The sequence below is a fragment of the Oncorhynchus kisutch genome, linkage group LG6, assembly GCF_002021735.2.
Source record: "Oncorhynchus kisutch isolate 150728-3 linkage group LG6, Okis_V2, whole genome shotgun sequence".
Classification (NCBI taxonomy): domain Eukaryota; kingdom Metazoa; phylum Chordata; class Actinopteri; order Salmoniformes; family Salmonidae; genus Oncorhynchus; species Oncorhynchus kisutch.
The window spans coordinates 59,792,640-59,810,882 of NC_034179.2; the positions used below are offsets into that span (position 1 = coordinate 59,792,640).

At 43.1% G+C, this 18,243-nt stretch overlaps 1 protein-coding gene and 1 long non-coding RNA gene across 8 annotated transcripts in view; one reads left to right on the top strand and one right to left on the bottom strand.

Moving 5' to 3' along the window:
- On the bottom strand, positions 1-12,979 carry amdhd2 (amidohydrolase domain containing 2). 3 transcript variants are annotated; one of them, XM_031827029.1, is made up of 13 exons: positions 12,451-12,779; positions 10,607-10,664; positions 10,374-10,514; positions 10,077-10,213; positions 9,738-9,877; positions 8,411-8,465; positions 7,950-8,162; positions 7,417-7,505; positions 5,181-5,325; positions 4,806-4,913; positions 4,666-4,734; positions 4,116-4,217; positions 1-3,541 (listed from the first exon to the last, which is right to left on the bottom strand). In XM_031827029.1, exons 3-13 carry the CDS (start codon positions 10,454-10,456, stop codon positions 3,468-3,470), a joined length of 1,215 nt encoding a protein of 404 aa, XP_031682889.1. In that variant the 5' UTR covers positions 10,457-10,514; positions 10,607-10,664; positions 12,451-12,779; the 3' UTR covers positions 1-3,467. The 3 variants fall into 3 exon arrangements, with proteins under 3 accessions (XP_031682889.1, XP_031682890.1, XP_020341654.1); XM_031827030.1 differs by lacking the exons at positions 10,607-10,664; positions 12,451-12,779 and adding an exon at positions 12,836-12,979; XM_020486065.2 differs by lacking the exon at positions 10,607-10,664 and having other exon boundaries at positions 12,451-12,594.
- LOC109893066 (uncharacterized) overlaps positions 12,166-18,243 on the top strand; it is a 16,543-nt gene continuing 10,465 nt past the window's right edge. The window contains exons 1-9 of one of the 5 annotated variants that reach the window (XR_004210354.1): positions 12,168-13,250; positions 13,450-13,525; positions 14,576-14,705; positions 14,815-14,912; positions 15,009-15,134; positions 15,385-15,462; positions 17,191-17,302; positions 17,593-17,636; positions 17,819-18,243. The exon at positions 17,819-18,243 is cut by the window's right edge and continues 664 nt beyond it. This is a non-coding gene — a long non-coding RNA (uncharacterized LOC109893066). Of the gene's footprint in view, positions 13,251-13,449; positions 13,526-14,575; positions 14,706-14,814; positions 15,135-15,384; positions 15,463-17,190; positions 17,303-17,592; positions 17,637-17,818 lie in introns of all 5 variants that reach the window. The other 4 variants (XR_004210353.1, XR_004210352.1, XR_002255726.2 and 1 more) reach the window with 4 other exon arrangements.

Genomic DNA, 18,243 nt, shown 5'->3' on the forward strand with positions numbered 1-18,243 from the left:
TGCAAAAATAATAATTAATTTAATCCATGCTCAAAAGATTGCATAAATTGAAATCCTTGTATAAACAGCAACCATTCACAACATGGGCAACAGACTCCATTACATTTGACTCATGTAGAATACAAAATGGCTCCAGTGTGGTGATGAAGGCACAACTGCACCTCTTCAACCTCAGGAGGCTGAAGAAATTTGGCTTGGCCCCTTATAACCCTCTCAAACTTTTACAGATGCACAATTGAGAGCATCCTGTCGGGCTGTATCACCGCCTGGTACGGCAACTGCACCGCCTGCAACTGCAGGGCTCTCCAGACGGTGGTGCGGTCTTCCCAACGCACCACTGGGGACACCTATAGCACCCGATGTCACAGGAAGGCCAAAAATATAATCAAGGGCATTAACCACTCGAGCCACAGCCTGCATAATTGCGCACCCAGCTCATGCAGGTGCTTCCCTATATCACATTTGACATGGTACGTAAGCTTGAGTTCATTTGCACACAAACAAATCATACGATGATGGAAAGACCTGTGTGTTGTCCTTGTTAATGCAGACAGAAAAGAGCTCCAACTTCTTAATCATAGCCTCCATTTTGTCCCGCACATTGAATATAGTTGTGGAGAGTCCCTGTATGTAATCCTAGATTCAGATCATTCAGGCGAGAAAAAACATCACCCAGAAAGGCCAGTCGTGTGAGAAACGTCATCATGCAAGTGGTCAGACAAGTGAAAATTATGGTCAGTAAAAAAACTTTAAGCTCTTCTTTCAATTTAAAAAAAAACGTGTCAATACTTTGCCCCTTGATAACCAGCGCACTTCTGTATGTTGTAAAAGCATTACATGGTCACTACCGAAATCATTGCATAATGCAGAAAATACACAAGAGCTCAGGGGATTTGCTTTAACAAAGTTAACCATTTTCACTGTAGTGTCCAAAACATCTTTCAAGCTGTCAGGCATTCCCTTGGCAGCAAGAGCCTCTCGATGGATGCTGCAGTGTACCCAAGTGGCGTCGGGAGCAACTGCTTGCATACACGTTACCACTCCACTATGTCACCCTGTCATGGCTTTTGCGCCATCCGTACAGATACCAACACATTTTGACTATGCAAATTCCATTGGATGTCACAAAGCTGTCCAGCACTATAAAAAAAAAATCCTCTTATGTTGTCCTGGTTTTCAGAAGAGGATGTCTTCCTTAACTGACCCCCATAAACATAACAGACAGATACCAGGAGCTGTGCCAGGCCCGACACGTCTATTGACTCATCCAGCTGTAATGCATATAATTCACTGGCTTGAATGCAAAGCAGTAATTGTTTCAAAACATCTCCTGCCATGTCAATGATGCGTTGTGAAACAGTGTTGTTTGATGAAGACATTGTCTGTATAGTTTTTTGGGCCTTTTTCCCCAGCCATATCCACGGCAGCAGGAAGAATTAAGTCCTCCACAATAGTATGGGGCCTGCCTGTCCTAGCGACTCGGTAGCTCACCATATAGCATGCTTCTAGCCCCTTCTTATTAATGGTATCTTTTGCTTTTACACATGCCTTACTACTTGAAAGTCGTCTTTATTCTCGCTCAAAAAACTTCCGTGGCTTATTTTTCAAATTGTCATGTATCATTTCTAAGTCTGTGCAAGAGTGAAGGTTTCCCGTGAGAGAGTAACAGTTAATGTGATTGGATGTTAATTATTTGACTAGGCTACCTGTAAATCGATATTGTGTTGTTATTCTGCTGAACACTAGATGGTTTAATTTATTTTTGGCAGTGAAACGAGGCTACTCAGGCGAGAAGAAAAAAAACTCGCTCAAAAGTATACCCCTGTTGGAAAATATAAATGTACTGTTTGAAAATATGAAGAAACTCATTTTTATTTGGCGTGCCCCCCGACGGCATTGTGCGTACTCTAGTTTGTGAATACCTGATCTAGAGAATCAAAATGTGAGACAAGTTTTCGAGTGGACTATTGCATCACTTTCAGTCACTCTTAGGCCCAGAGCATAGTGGAACAGAGTAGCAACATCAGGGATCAGGGATTTTCACCAACCAATTGGTGAAAAGAAAACAGTTACAGTTGTGTGATAAGAGTCTATTATAGTATTATATTAGATACAGCATATATTTAATTAATTCTATAAAGGAAGTAAAATCATGCTTAAACGTTGTACCTTGTTTAGGGTTTGGGAACGTGGGTCCTGTGTTTGTACTTGAGCGATGGTCAGACTTGAATAAAGCATAAACAATCCCAGTGTCTAACAAGCAATTGTGAGCTCACAGCCAAAAAGGCATCTAATTATATAGCTATGTCACGTTCCTACACAATTTCCTGATTTTCACAGGCCGATCACAGACGTTAAATCATGGAACATTAGAATTTTACCCACTAATAGAACATAGGCTTTCACCAAATTGACAGGAGTTTTATGATTTTATTTATTGGGGTGGATTATCCCTTTAATAGACTAGTTTTATGCACAACAACTTTCTATCCAAGCTGGGAGAGATCGAGAACAGCTCATGTCATGCAGGTTCCGGTAGCCTATACTGGACAGTTGTACAATATATTTTACTAAATCAATTGGTAGCTGATTAGTATGCTGTTGCATCGCAAATACATTTTACACTCTGCAATCTGAATTTATAACTTGAATTACTTAACAAGTAATTACATTATTGCCATCAGTCTGCAGCAAAAAAATGTCAGCATTGCAACACCGTGTATAGCTTTGTGAAATGTTAGGCTTAACATGAGAAAATGATGAACAAATAGGCCTAACAATAAACATTGATCCATTACCTAAAGCAAAGCTTTACATGCCCTGGCACCACAGAAATCCTATCATCGATTCGATATGCATGCAGCTGCATAGATATGTCACAATTTCAGCACCATGGACCATGAACCATGAACGATCGGTAGTCTATACTTTATGAGTGGCTTTATGAGTGGCTTTCTGGCTGACACTTAAGATTTTGTTTTATTTTAGGGAGGGATCTAACCTTGCTGGGGTCCAGAGAAACTGCGTTACCCCAGTGCTATGTTCCCATGTATCAAACAGATTATTAAAATAATTTCAATGCAGTATATGTTGTGTTAAGTGTCTTAATGCAAAATGTCAATAAAAATATAGCACAAAACTATTGAATTCTATACTGTAGCATTTTACAAGTGGCTCCATTTTACCAGGATGCAGCTCAAATAGCACCCTATTCCCTACATAGTGCACTTCTTTGTGCTACATCCAAAATTCTTCTTATAGAGTGGTGCCATCTAGGGTCTGAGATGAGTGTCCAGCACAATGCAGCCAGGCATTGATTATGTCCCAAATGGCACCCTATTCCCTTTATGATGCTCTGTTCTGGTCAAAAGTAGTGCACTATTAAGGGAATAGGATGCCATTTGGGAGATACCCATTTGGTCCACGTGGGTGGGTGGAGCAGCGGTGGGGGACTGATTATTATGATGTCATTTCCTCCACACTTCCTGGCCTGCGATGTAGGTGGCTCTGACATTGATAGCATCATCCAGCAGAACGAGATCTAACGGGGGAGAGAGGGGGACATGTTTTACTATTTAGTGCTTCTTCCTACACCACACACAAGACCTAGACCAGTTGTTTTCAAAAATCTCTTCGGGACCACCAGACATTTTTTCTCACATTTATGGAGAAAAAAAGAGGTTTGAAAACCCCTGACCTAACAACCAGTTGAGGAGACTAATCAATGACCTTAATCAGGGGGGGAGGGGAGAAAACCTGTAGACATTCAGCCCTCCAAGAATTGAGTTTGACAACCCTGGAGTAGACAGAGCAAGACCGCCCTCTTGCTGTTTACTTTCTCACCTGCATCTGCCCCTAGTCCAGGGGGCCTTTACAGTCGCTTACTTTTTTTTTTTTAATTATTTTTTATTTAACTAGGCAAGTCAGTTAAGAACAAATTCTTATTTTCAATGACAGCCTAGGAACAGTGGGTTAACTGCCTGTTCAGGGGCAGAACGACAGATTTGTACCTTGTCAGCTTGGGGGTTTGAACTTGAAACCTTCCGCTTACAAGTCCAACGCTCTAACCACTAGGCTACCCTGCCGCTTTAGGTGTGTGTGTGTGTGTATATCACCTGCGTCTGCCCCATAGTCCAGGGTGCCTTTACAACGGGTGATGCCCAGGAGCTGTGCCGGGTGGAGTGACGCTGCCTCCAGGGCTTGCTCCACACTGCAGCCTGTCAACACAAACAGGGCCGGATTACCGAATGGGAATGCAGGGCACGTGCTCCGGGGCCCCCAACCTTCAGGGAGCCCCCAACCAAATGTTATTCATTTTTATCTTTGGGGGCCCCCTGGAGGTCAGGGGCCCTGGAGGTCGGGGGCCCTGCATACATGGCAAAATTCTCTCAGCATCAAGGTAAAATGTTTAGAACAGCAGGACATTAGCTTTAAAACTGCTACAAGAGCATTATAAAAGTGCAACAAAAAAATGTTGTGTTAAAATGCAATAAGTTAGCCATTTTCCTAAAAGGGGGTGGGGGGCCCCCTGGAGGTCGATGACCTAGGGACCCAAATGTGGTAGTCCGGCCCTGCACGCATGCACACATGTAGTAAGTAACCACATATTTAGAAGGACTGAATAACTTTTGTAAGAAGCCCTTTTACTAACACACACACACTCACCTGAAGCCTGTTTGAAGTGCCTGACACACATGTCCATTGTGGCTATACTGCCACTGAGCGTCTTGGTGCCTATGATAAAAGACCGTTTTAGAGACAGCTTCGGGAAAAAGTTGTTTACACCTTACAAAAGAGATTCTGACCTGCTACATAAGCATGGAGCCCCTGGATCTCAATGACTTGCTGACCCAAGGTGTGGCGGCCCGGAGGTAGACCCATCGCTGTGATGGCATCAGTCACCAACACTAGACCTGTAGGACAAACATATTAAGCCAACACAAGCATTGCCATAGATTTCTTGCAATTAGTATGCATATTATACCTGACATTGCTTGAACAACTTCTGGTTTCAAGACTGAAACTCACAGCATTACAACAGAAGACTCCAATAAACACTCCAACACAACCCCACACACACAGAGAGACACATCAGAGCACACACACACACACACACACACACACACACACACACACACACACACACACACAGAAGCTGTGCGTGTAGTTCTTACACAGACCTGTAGGGTGTGCTCTGTGGGCGATACGCAGGGCGGCAGAGTTGGTGTGGATGCCATCAGCAATCATTCCGTAGAAGACTGTCCGGTCCTGGGGAACCTGGTCGCTTGTGAGGAGACCCACAATGCCCGGGTCTCGATGGTGAAACTAACCCATCGCGGTCACCATGGCAACAGAGAGAAACAACCATCATCTTTCATTACATTATTACAGTAGCATTGTGAAACTGTAGTTGAATAGACTTGGCAAGGCATCTCAAGCATGTGTCCAACAGTATAGTGTAGACCGTATGTCGGTGATTTGGCTGACCACACCCAGAGGTGGACAGGTTACTCATTAACCACATTTACACTTCTCTCCTATTATTACTGTATGGTTTGAGAAACAGAAACACTATCAGTGTAGTGATGCAGGTCTTCAGATGTTGTACACATGAAATTGTGTCATTCCAAATTTTATAAGCAACGTTATATTACATTTTGTAATATAACTGTACATTTTGTACATTTTGTCTCCAGCCGTTTCCCTTATCCAGCTGTTCCATACTCCGTGTAGCCTGCTGCTAGAATGGACGGAGATGTATCATTCAAGTTGCAAAAAAATTGATTATAACGTTGCAGATAAAGTTGAAAGTGAAATGTGTCTTTGGTGGTAAAAAAGCAAGATTCTCCTATAAGGGTTGTCCAGTAAAACGTCAGACAGCGATGTTACTGGAGGGAGAAACAGAGGATTGTACTACACTCACATATGAAAACTAACATACAGTACATACTAAAAATGTACAGTTGAAGTCGAAAGTTTACATAGACTTAGGTTGGAGTCATTAAAACTCGTTTTTCAACCACTCCACAAATTTCTTGTTAGCAAACTATAGTTTTGGCAAGTCGTTTTGGACACCTACTTTGTGCATGACATAAGTAATTTTTCCAACAATTGTTTACAGACAGATTATTCCACTGTATCACAACTCCAGTGGGTCGGAAGTTTACATACACTAAGTTGACTGTGCCTTTAAACAGCTTGGAAAATTTCCGAAAATTATGTCATGGCTTTAGAAGCTTCTGATTGACTCAAATGATGTTAGTTAAGCATATTGGAGGTGTACCTGAGGATGTATTTCAAGGCCTACCTTCAAACTCAGTGCCTCGTTGCTTGACATCATGGGAAAAGCAAAAGAAAAGCCAAGACCTCAGAAAAACAATTGTAGACCTCCACAAGTCTGGTTCATCCTTGGGAGCAATTTCCAAACACCAGAACACCACGTTCATCTGTACAAACAATAGTATGAAGTATAAACACCATGGGACCACGCAGCCGTCATACCGTTCAGGAAGGAGACACGTTCTATCTCCAAGTGATGAACGTACTTTGGTGCGAAAAGTGCAAATCAATCCCAGAACAACAGCGAAGGACCTTGTGAAGATGCTGGAGGAAACAGGTACAAAAGTATCTATATCCACAGTAAAAATGAGTCCCATATCAACATAACCTGAAAGGCCACTCAGCAAGGAAGAAGCCACTGCTCCAAAACCTCCATAAAAATGCCAGACTACGGTTTGCAACTGCACATGGAGACAAAGATCGTACGTTTTGCAGAAATGTTCTCTGGTCTAATGAAACAAAAATAGAACTGTTTGGCCATAATGACCATCTGGAGGATGGAGGAAAAGGGGAGGCTTGCAAACCAAAGAACACCATCCCAACCGTGAAGCACGGGGTGGCATCATGTTGTGGGGGTGCTTTGCTGCAGGAGAGACTGGTGCACTTCACAAAATAGATGGCGTCATGAGGATGGAAAATGGAAAATCTTGAAACAACATCTCAAGACATCAGTCAGGAAGTTAAAGCTTGGTCGCAAATGAGTCTTCCAAATGGACACATGACCCCAAGCATACTTCCAAAGTTGTGGCAAAATAGCTTAAGGACAACAAAGTCAAAGTATTGGAGTGGCCATCAAAAAGCCATGACCTCAAACCTATAGACAATTTGTGGGCAGAACTGAAAAAGCGTGAAATGAATCATTCACTCTACTATTATTCTGACATTTCACATTCTTAAAATGAAGTGGTGATCCTAACTGACCTAAGACAGGGAATTTTTACTAGGATTAAATGTCAGGGATTGTAAAAAAAATTATACTGAGTTTAAATGTATTTGGCTAAGGTGCATGTAAACTTCCGACTTCACTGTGCTAAATGGAAAACATAATACAATATGATGCTGTGTTATATTACTCACAGGCAGCATAGCATTGAAGAGATGTGTGATGAATGAAGCTCCGTTCTGCACAGCCTCCTCAGCTTGGGATAGGTTGGCTACAGAGTGTCCTACACGTGGAATCGGTCGACAGGTACACTTAGTGGTATCACATCATCCTACACAGTGTGGCAACCTCCTGCTTACAGACAGGAGATGTCTATTGGATTGAATCAACAGCCTGGTTTTCTGTTGTTTAAAATAAGTCTTCATAAACCCTTTATAAGGCCTATATAGATGCTTAATAAAACATTTAGGAGCAGATGTAATACATACAGTATAAAGACTATGTCATTCCCAGCATGCACACAAAGAGGAGTATCTAAGTCATACATATAAATTAGATTTGATTCCCATTCCCAGAATACTACACCTACCTAGAGACACAGTGATGCACAGTGATGATTCATAAAACATGCATAAGGCCTACATAGATGCTTCACATTTAAATCATGCATAAGCTGACGTCATAGGCCTACATAAAGGGTATCCTATTCCCAGTTTAATTCACCTACCTAGAGAAACAGTGATTCCCCTCTGAGCCAGCTCTCTAACCACCTTCTCACTGTTGGGTAGCTCGGGGGCCAACGTCACCATGGCAACGTTATCCAGGGTCCCGTAGGTCTCAATCAGGTCCAACATGCCGCCCGACTGGAAGGAGCGCAGGTACTGCTCCGGGTGGGCTCCCTTCTTCTCTAAACTGATGAATGGACCTTCTAGATGACAGCCTTGAGAGAGAGCGAGGAGGTGGGGGTAGAGACGGCGAAATGGACAAAAAAGGGCAGAAATATGAAATATTCACAGAATGTGTAATGGAGTAAAAGAGACAACACATTTCAGCATATCACACTGTTTTATAACATTTCCTCTATCACCATACAGTTATATGGAATACAGTATTGGATATCATGTCCAGATATAAGGACCAATCAGACATATGAAGATGTGTCTACATCCTTCCTGACTGCATCCTTACCCAGAACTCCAGCTCCCTCCACTCCTCCACTGTGAACTTTAACCTCAGACAAGACCTAGAAAACAGGTATTGTACTTGAAAGGATTTCATAACAGCATAAATATTGCATTCATAAGCAATACATAAGAATTTGATCGAGCCTGCCTGGAGTGCCAGGCCAGGTGGGTGTGGTTTGCATATTTGAAACTATTTGGATCCAAATCAAATCACATTTTATTGGTCACATACACATATTAAGCAGATGTTATTGTGGGTGTAGCGAAATGCTTGTGTTCCTAGCTCCAACAGTGCAGTAGTATCTAACAATTCACATTGCGCCAGACAAGATCAATCCACCACAGCTCAAGTATTTGAAAGAAAACCAACACTATTTGAAACACATTTGAATGGGAGTCACTAATGACATACACTATATTTACAAAAGTATGTGGACACCCCTTCATATTAGTGGATTAGGCTACTTCAGCCACATCGGTTGCTGACAGGCGTATAAAATCAAGCACACAGCCATGCAATCTCTATAGACAAACATTAGCAGTAGAATGACCTTACTAAAGAGCTCAGTGACTTTCTACTAAAGAGCTCAGTGACTTTCTACTAAAGAGCTCAGTGACTTTCTACTAAAGAGCTCAGTGACTTTCTACTAAAGAGCTCAGTGACTTTCTACTAAAGAGCTCAGTGACTTTCAACTAAAGAGCTCAGTGACTTTCAACTAAAGAGCTCAGTGACTTTCAACTAAAGAGCTCAGTGACTTTCAACTAAAGAGCTCAGTGACTTTCAACTAAAGAGCTCAGTGACTTTCAACATGGCACCATCATAGGATGCTACCTTTCCAACAAGTCAGTTCGTCAAATTTCTACCCTGCTAGAGCTGCCCTGGTCAACTCTTTCCTGTTTCAGCATGACAATGCCCCTGTGCATAACGCAAGGTCCATACAGAAATGGTTTGTTGAGATCGGTGTGGAAGAACTTGACTGGCCTGCACAGAGCCCTGACCTCAACCCCATCGAACACCTTTGGGATGAATTGGAATGCCAACTGCGAGCCAGGCCTAATCGCCCAACATCACTGCCCCGCCTCACTAATGCTCTTGTGACTGAATGGAAGCAAGTCCCTGCAGCAATGTTCCAACATCTAGTGGAAAGCCTTCCCAGAATAGTGGAGGCTGTTATATCAGCAAAGGGGGGACCAACTCCATACGCCCATGATTTTGGAATGAGATGTTCGACGAGCATGTGTCCACATACTTTTGGTCATAAAGTGTATGTGAGACAATGGTGAGAAACGGGACATGTTGTTGAGAGGACAGGTGTTGAGGTGGTGCCTACCTTGTGGTAGATGTTTGGAGGGGAGGTGACTAGGGTGGGTAAAAAAGAGGTGACACCATGCTCCAAGATTTTCTTGGCTACTAGGGCCACACCTCCTCTGACATTACTGGTTGCTTGCGAGAAGTCGATGCCATATCCTCCTGTGGGTGTAAAACAATGGATCATTGATTGAGTTTGGAAAATCCTGTATCCAATGGCTTCCTTGTTCTGGTGAGAGAAACAGCTCACAGGCTGTGTTAGTTTTAGCAAATAAAGATTTAAGAAGTCCATACCTGCAATTGAATTAGGGACAGTCCCTGGAGTGAATTATCCCCCCCCCCCCCCAAAAAAAAGACTAACCATTGATCTGAACGTCAATGAACCCAGGAGCGATGATGAGGCCTTCACAGTCAACACGTTGATCTGCGTAGCCTTCCTCATCAAAGAACAACTTCTCTGGGTCTAGGATCCGCCCTTCCCGCACCCACAGATCCTCTCTGGAGGAAAGACAGGAACAATACACACATTATCAAACAAACCCTGTCACACACACAGTAACACACATCGTAACAACGCTTGTTTTACATGTAATGGTATTTATTTTACATGTGTGTGTATGTTCATATCCACGTGCTTGTGTGTTCATTTGTGATGTACCTCTGCAGCTTGTGATCTCTTAGTATCCTGCAGTTGACGAACTGGGTGATCGGCGCCTTCGACACAGACTTATTGGTAGGCATCTTCCACAATACGCTATGTCACCTCTCCTGAAGTGTAGTCACTTCAGAAAGACTCTCTCTATAAATAACAGCCAAAGAACAGTACAGACAAGTTATCAAAGAAAGCCTTTGAAGAGTTACACTATTACAGTACACTATTACAGTACCAACCTGTAAAACCTTGAATAGCCAACTGTTCCGTCTTTATTCTTCAGGTTACATATCACATCTGGGATAATCAGTACACCAACCCACCACCATAAACAGACACACCAATGTAAGAACCTTCCTATAACAACATTGTACAATGCTGAAGGTGCAACATTTGACTTTGACCCCCATGTTGTCATTGCATTTTATTTCACCCTAGAACAGATCTGATAAGAATCTAACACTAAAACCATTTGAATACAGTGTTAGTCTATTAATGAATAACAACAGTGTGTAGGAAGGCAAAGACACCATAAATTACATGATAACAGGAAATATATGTATTTCCATGACAGAATAAAAGCAATGTTGGACATACCTTGCAGAGAGCATAGTTTCAAATACATGCAACTTAAAAGTTACATATCACAAAATGTGTATTTGAAATCTTTTAGACCTCAGATCAACCTTAAGGGAATCTTATTTGAGTCATAAAATTATGTTCATATGACCGAGAAGATATACAACAACCTTGCTGAGAGTATATCCAACTGACAATCTCTTAGGAAAAAAATATTAACTATTGGAACCAAGACTTAATAAAAAAGAACTGATGTTGGCACAAGTTGGAGAGAAAGCTGGAGCATAACCAACTAAATTAAAGTTAAAGAAAATGTACTCTTAATCCAGTATGAACGAATGTATAGAATTTATAATACAAAAGACAAAATTCAGAAATTCAACTGCACAAAGGCAGTCATATCATAAAAGTGTAAAACTATACTGACCAAAAATATAAATGCAACATGTAAAGTGTTGGTCCCATGTTTCACGAGCTGATGGAAAAGATCCCAGAAATGTTCAATAATCTCAAATGTTGTGCTATTTTTTGGGGCATCCGTTAGTAAGCATTTCTCCTTTGCCAAGACAATCCTGACAGGTGTGGCATATCAAGAAGCTGATTAAACAGCAGGATCATTACACAGGTACACCTTGTGCTGTGGACAATAAAAGGCCACTCTAAAATGTGCAGTTTTGTCACACAACACAATGCCACAGATGTCTCAAATTTTGAGGGAGTGTGCAATTGGAATGCTGACTGCAGGAATGTCAACCAGAGCTGTTGAATGTTCAATTCTCTACCATAAACTGCCTCCAAAGTCGTTTTAGAGAATTTGGCATTACATCCAACTGGACTAAAAACCACAGACCATGTGTAACCACACCAGCACAGGACCTCCACATCCGGTTTCTTCACCTGCGGGATCATCAGCGACCATCTACCCAGACAGCTGATGAAACGAGTATTTGTCTGTAATAAAGCCCTTTTGTGGGGAAAACAAATTCTGATTGGCTGGGCCTGGCTCCCCAGTGGCCGGGCCTGGCTCCCAAATCATGTAAAATCCATGGATTAGGGCCTAATGAATTTATTTCAATTGACTGATTTCCCTATATGTACTGTAACGCAGTAAAATCTTGAAACTGTTGCATTAATATTTATCTGATGCATACTTTCAGTTTTTCCGAGCACACGTCACTCGCGCATAAGAGGAAGTCTTGCGCTGCTCGTGATAGCACATGCGCAGAATAAATATACCGCTGGAACGCGGATTAAGCTGTTTACATGTCCGAATAATTCGAAGGATTTCGGTGTACGTTTATTTCAATTTTTACCTTACACCGATTGAGATAACCAGAGTAAGGTTTTTACATGACCATTTCCATAGTCGGTGTAAACTGTTTAATATAGGATTATTACTATGCATGTAAACGTACATCAATGTTTTACATGAAAACGTTGGTCTGATCTCAGCTGTAAACGAATAAGATAGCTCATCTTTCTTTTGAATAAATCGAATACTTGCCCCACAGAAAACAGTCAAGTCGCAGTCAGTGAGAATTCCAACAACGGATGGAATCATGTGAGAATGCTGCAGTCAGCTGATCAAAACAACGAACGGACTCGCGGAAGCGAAATAGCTAGGATACACGTAACAAAGAACAATGATGTTTTAGCGGATGTATAAATCTGAAGCATCCGGTTAAGCGTTTCCACTCGGAGCAAAGCTCTCGTAGAAACTTGCGGATAGGAGGGTCTGAGGACTGGCAGAGAGCGTTAGCTCCAGAGGCGGAGAAGGGTGGTGGTTGGAAGAGCGCCACGCCAGTTCTTGATAAAGAAGAACTTCAAGGCTGCGTTTCAAAGTCAACATACGGTCAAAACACTTAAAAGACACACCCTCGCCCACTTACCCTTAGGGGAATCCTCGTCGCCATTTTGGTGGGTGGTCCAAATGATTAGCCAAGCAAGGGACGTTTGCAACGTAAGCCCCTCAGCCCTCGTTTTTTGTCGGCTTTGCGAGTGTACAATTATGTTCACTCCGGGGCCTGAAACTCCCCATAATTCAATTCGCGACGATTGTACAAGTGGCGTTTACTACAGTCCCTGGTTCAAATCCAGGCTGTATCACATCCAGCCGTGATTGGGAGTCCCATAGGGCGGCGCACAATTGGCCCAGCGTCGTCTGGGTTTGGCCAGGGTAGGCCGTCATTGTAAATAAGAATTTGTTCTTGACTGACTAGCCTAATTAGATCAAGGTTAAATACAACTTTTTTAAATTCCGGGAAAACTTAAAAACAACATCAATGGAGAAGTCAACATACAAGTGTAAGTATAAGCGAATGCAAATAAGTTATAAATTGTGGTACTAATGCAAAAAGTAAACACTTTTGTTTGGTTATCATTTTCCTTCAGTAGTTCCAGCTAGGCATTAGCTAATTAATTTGCTAGCTATCATACAGTGCAGTAGGTGAATATTAATAATGATATATTTAGTAAGTAAACATGCACTCATAATTGACTGCAGGGCATAAAAGCACCCACAAGCTACCGGTGCCTGAAAACACAATCATTGCGGGATGAACGAGTGACGAATTACCAAGGTAAAGTTGGTTTTATAGTTACACATTCAGACGATTCGGATGTTTAAATGTCAAGAATTGTGAAAGACTGAGTAAGTTTATTTGGCTAAGGTGTATGTAATCTTCTGGCTTCAACTGTATTTATTTATTTATTGTCAGCAAAGTATAAGGGAATTATTCTACAGCCTAGTTGGATGCGATAATGTAACATTTATTGGATGCAAACCACCGTTAAACTTCATTGAAGAAGAAGACGGCATTTTCACTCGCCACCAAATTTGGTGATGACGTGCTTGTGTCTTTTCATGGGTCCAGCGGAAACTGCAGGATGGTCATTGACTGTACTGCCATGGTGCTTTCAATGACTGGGAGGTCCATGGGGCGACGCACAATTGAGAAGATTTTCATGTCTTCATGTCTGGAGACATGATTTTTGTCAGACAAAGGCTTCTTTTTTTAAACCCCTTTTTTCTCCCCAATTTTGTGGTATCCAACTGGTAGTAGTTACAGTTCGAGAGCCATATGTCCTCCGAAACCCAACCCAACCAAGCCGCACTGCTTCTTGTCACAACGCACATCCACCCCGGAAGCCTGCCGCACCTATGTGCCGCACCAATGTGTCGGAGGAAACACCGTACACCTGGCGACCTGGTCAGCGTGCACTCCGCCACAGGAGTCGCTAGTGCGCAATGAGACGAAGATATCCCTGCCGGCCAAACCCGGACGACGCTTGGCCAACTGTGTGTCGCCCCATGGACCTCCCGGTCGCGGCCGGCTGCGACAGAGCCTGGGCTCGAACCCAGAATCTCTGGTGGCGCAGTGGTCTAAGGCATTGCATCGCAGTGCTAGCTGCGCCACCAGAGACACCCAGGAGGCCCAGACAAAGGCTTCTTGATCCAGAGCTTGACGCATGCAGGAATTACTGTGAACATTCCTGAACCACAAAGGTTCATAGAGCGTGAGATGCATCTCACAAAAGACAGCGAGAAATGGGATCCATGTTGATAGGGCAAATGCTTGACTAAAAGATGTAAAAATCCTGAAATTCATCCCACCTTGTCTGCGTTATAGTAATGTGCTGGTGCAGACTTGCTGTTAACCTCCAAGGCACACTCATCAGAGCAGTAGCTGTTGGTTGGGAAACGAGAACAACGAGGCATGAGGGTTTGGTGTTAAGGGACGAGTTGTCACATTGTCGAAGGTGGGGTTGTGTTAGGATAAACAATGCATTTTCTGTACAGATAAAGTTGATACAGCATTGAAAAATACCCACCATTGACCAAATGTCTCTTTGTTTTCCATTCCAACAGGAGTGCCTCCCTCAGACCATCCTGTGCATGGACATCCTGTGCCAGGGTGATGTGGTTGTGGAGACTACAGCACATCAAGCCTGTGGACGAACAATTCAGTAACTCATCAAATATGATACAATATTGTGTAAAACATTGAATTTGTAGATGTCTCAGTTTTGCCTGTCCGCTTTTCCACATGTTTTATACATGAGACGTGACATGCGGAACATCAGGCTCACCCCACGAGAAGTATGATCAATTGCCACCCTGAGCAAGGAGAAGTGATGTCTCTCCCATCCTGCATTTAGCAGAAACTGAAGCTCCACAAAACAAAGGGGGTAAGAAATCATTTAAACTTCACAGATAGAAATTCCCACTGTGCCCATGATAAAAATGCAATGTGAATTGTGTTGTACTACTGAATGAAACTGTGAGGAGATGCACTCAGACCAGCCCTTGTGATTGAACTTACGTTAACTACCTTACTGTTGGCTGCTTTGCGCAAAACTTGAATGTAATATAACCTATTATGGGAGCCAAGTGTGTGTGTGAACTATGTGTAATATTTTTGGACCATTTGCTTCCCAGAAAACAGGTACTGACAGGTGGTGCAAAGAAGACGCTGATCCAGCGCCCCCCCAAAAAACATTGGAATAAAACTTCAAGGTAAGAAAAACTAATATGTGCAAAAAGTATTTACAAGATATTTACAGATGTTCACTGTTGCGGTGCCTACTTTGGAAGCATGTGGTCCTTAAAAAACTCCTCCAGTCCAGTAATATGAGTCTGCCAGAGGTTGTCACACTGGATGGGGATGGTAATGGAGGCTTTGGTGGTCCACACAAAGAAGAAGGAATTGTCCCTTCCAGTGATGTGGCGCTGCCCTTGGACCTGGTGCCGGTAAGGATGGTCTTCACGAAGGCTGTAAGACCCTCCCTCCTCCTGGATATAGAAATCCTTTGACATCACTGCCTCTTCAATGGAAAGGTCCCTGGACTTCCTGATGCCCCCAGGTGGTAAGGTTATGTAAAAACACATCTGCCACGCTGATCCTCAACACGGGGGCCCCTCAGGGGTGCATGCTCAGTCCCCTCCTGTACTTCCTGTTCACTCATGACTGAATGGCCAGGCACGACTCCCAACACCAAGTTTGCTGATGACACAAGTGGTAGGCCTGATCACGACAACAATATGACAGCCTATAGGGAGGAGGTCAGAGACCTGGCCATGTGGTGCCAGGACAACAACCTCTCCCTCAATGTGATCAAGACAAAGGACATGATTGTGGACTACAGAAAAAGGAGGACCGAGCATGCCCCCATTGACAGGGCTGTAGTGGAGTAGGTTGAGAGCCTCAAGTTCCTTGGTGTCCACATCACCAACAAACTGACATGGTCCGAGGGCACAACAAACCCTATTCCCCCTCAGGAGACTGAAAAGATTTGTGTTCCTCAGATCCTCAAAAGGTTCAACAGCTGCACCATCAAGAGCATCACTGGTTGCATCACTGCCTGGTATGGCAACTGCTCGGCCTCTGACCGCAAGGCACTACATACGTACGGCCCAGTACATCACTGGGGCCAAGTTTCCTGCCATCCAGGACCTCTATACCAGGCGGTGTCAGAGGAAAGCCCTAAAGACTCCAGCCACAGTCTATATTTATAGTCATTGACTGATCTCTCTGCTACCTCATGGCAAGCGGTACCGGAGTGCCAAGTCTAGATACAAAATGCTTCTCAACAGCTTCTACCAGCAAGCCATACGACTCCTGAACAGCTAATCAAATGGCTACCCAGACTATTTGCCCCCCCCCCCCCCCCCCCTTTACGCCTCTGCTATTCTCTGTTTATTATCTATGCACTCCACTGAACCTGCCCCGGAGAGGGTTCCTTAGACTCTGAAGATCCTTCTCTGTGGGCTCTCGGGACAGAGGGTTGTTGTCTTAAACCAGGTACAGATCATCCACTGACTCCAGCTGGTTGGGCACGGCTGGCTCCCTCCACTTGCATTCCACATCCTCACAGCCGATATTGTGAACTGCAAAAATAGCCAATGGTGCCGCCTGGCTACACTTATAAGCTCTATGGGGACATTTACATGTGGTAGAGAGAATCCCCTGGTCACCTGTAGAGATCTGCCAAGAGGAAAGATGTTAAGTGCCATATGCCTTTCAAAGCATGACTTTGAACAGCTTGAAATGCGTTTGTGCTATATAAATAAAATTTGATTTGATTGATGACATTACAGCTGTAGAATTTTTAATAAACATTTTCACGAGGACAAGTGCAGTTTTTCCATTACATTTTTATTGAACATTTGAGATTTTATCACTTGATATCAATTTGTAGATGCATTGAAATGTTGACTTTATGTCCCCTTTTCCCCACATTTTAGAAATGAGGTGTGGCTTTGCGGAACATCCTGCTCATCCCATGAGAAGCAGAGCATGATCAATGCCACTTGCACCAAGGAGATCTTCTGGAATGGATGTACTCTCACTCTGGGGGTAAGATAATTTAAACATCACAGATCTATAATCCTACTGTGCCCATGATAAAATGCAATATGATTTGTGTTGTACTACTGAATGAAACTGAAGAGATGCACTCAGACCAGCCTTTGTGATTGAACTTACGTTAATTATATTACTTTAGTAGGCTGCTTTGAGCAAAACTTTAATATAATAACCTATTCTAGGAGCCTATTATTTGTTTCCAGACAACACCCTATCCAACAACTGTGAATGCCTTGAAATGCATATTTATTCATTGTTCACTTGTTTTTCGACAATGTCAGGTAGAGGCAGGGATGACTGGGTTCTTCAGCAAGTAAGACACGGGGTAAGAAATCATTTAAACATCACATATATAAATTCCCAATGTGCCCATTATAAAGTTAACTACATTACTTTGGTTAGCTGCTTTCAGCAAAAATTGTATGTAATGTAACCTATTCTGGGAGACTAGTGTATGTATGTACAATGTGGAATATTTTTGGACCATTGGCTTCCCTGAAAACGGAGACTGACAGGAGGATCAATAGGAGTCTGCCAGAGGTCGTCACGCTGGATGGTGATGGAGGTTTTTGGTGGTCCACACAACGAAGAAGCAGGTGTCCCTTCAAGTGACGTGGAGTTGACCTTGGACCAAGTGCCAGTAAGGATGGTCTTCACGGAGGCTGTAAGACCCTTTCTTCTGGATATAGAAATCCTTCAACTTCACTGCCTCTTCAATGGTAAGGTCCCCTCCATTTGACCTCCACAAATGCTGTGGTGCCCACCAGACCATCTGGTGAGGCACCCAGAATCCCAGACCCCGTGACCCAAGCCTTGACTCCTGCACATCCATCCCTGTAGCCATTTTGAATGTCTTGATGCCCTCCTCTTTATCTGTGCCCCACTTTACACACAACACCCCATCCAACGACTGTGAACACCTTGAAATGTAT

Bases quoted from the DNA above. Each gene is read 5' to 3' on its own strand.
- amdhd2 (XM_031827030.1), bottom strand. From the start codon at position 10,456: ATGCCTACCAATAAGTCTGTGTCGAAGGCGCCGATCACCCAGTTCGTC. The intron at 8,163-8,410 runs GTAAGGATGCAG...CTCTCTCTCAAG, and splicing joins GGAGGGAGCTGGAGTTCTGG to GCTGTCATCTAGAAGGTCCA. The intron at 4,735-4,805 runs GTCAGAATCTCT...CTTTTATCATAG, and splicing joins GCTCCATGCTTATGTAGCAG to GCACCAAGACGCTCAGTGGC.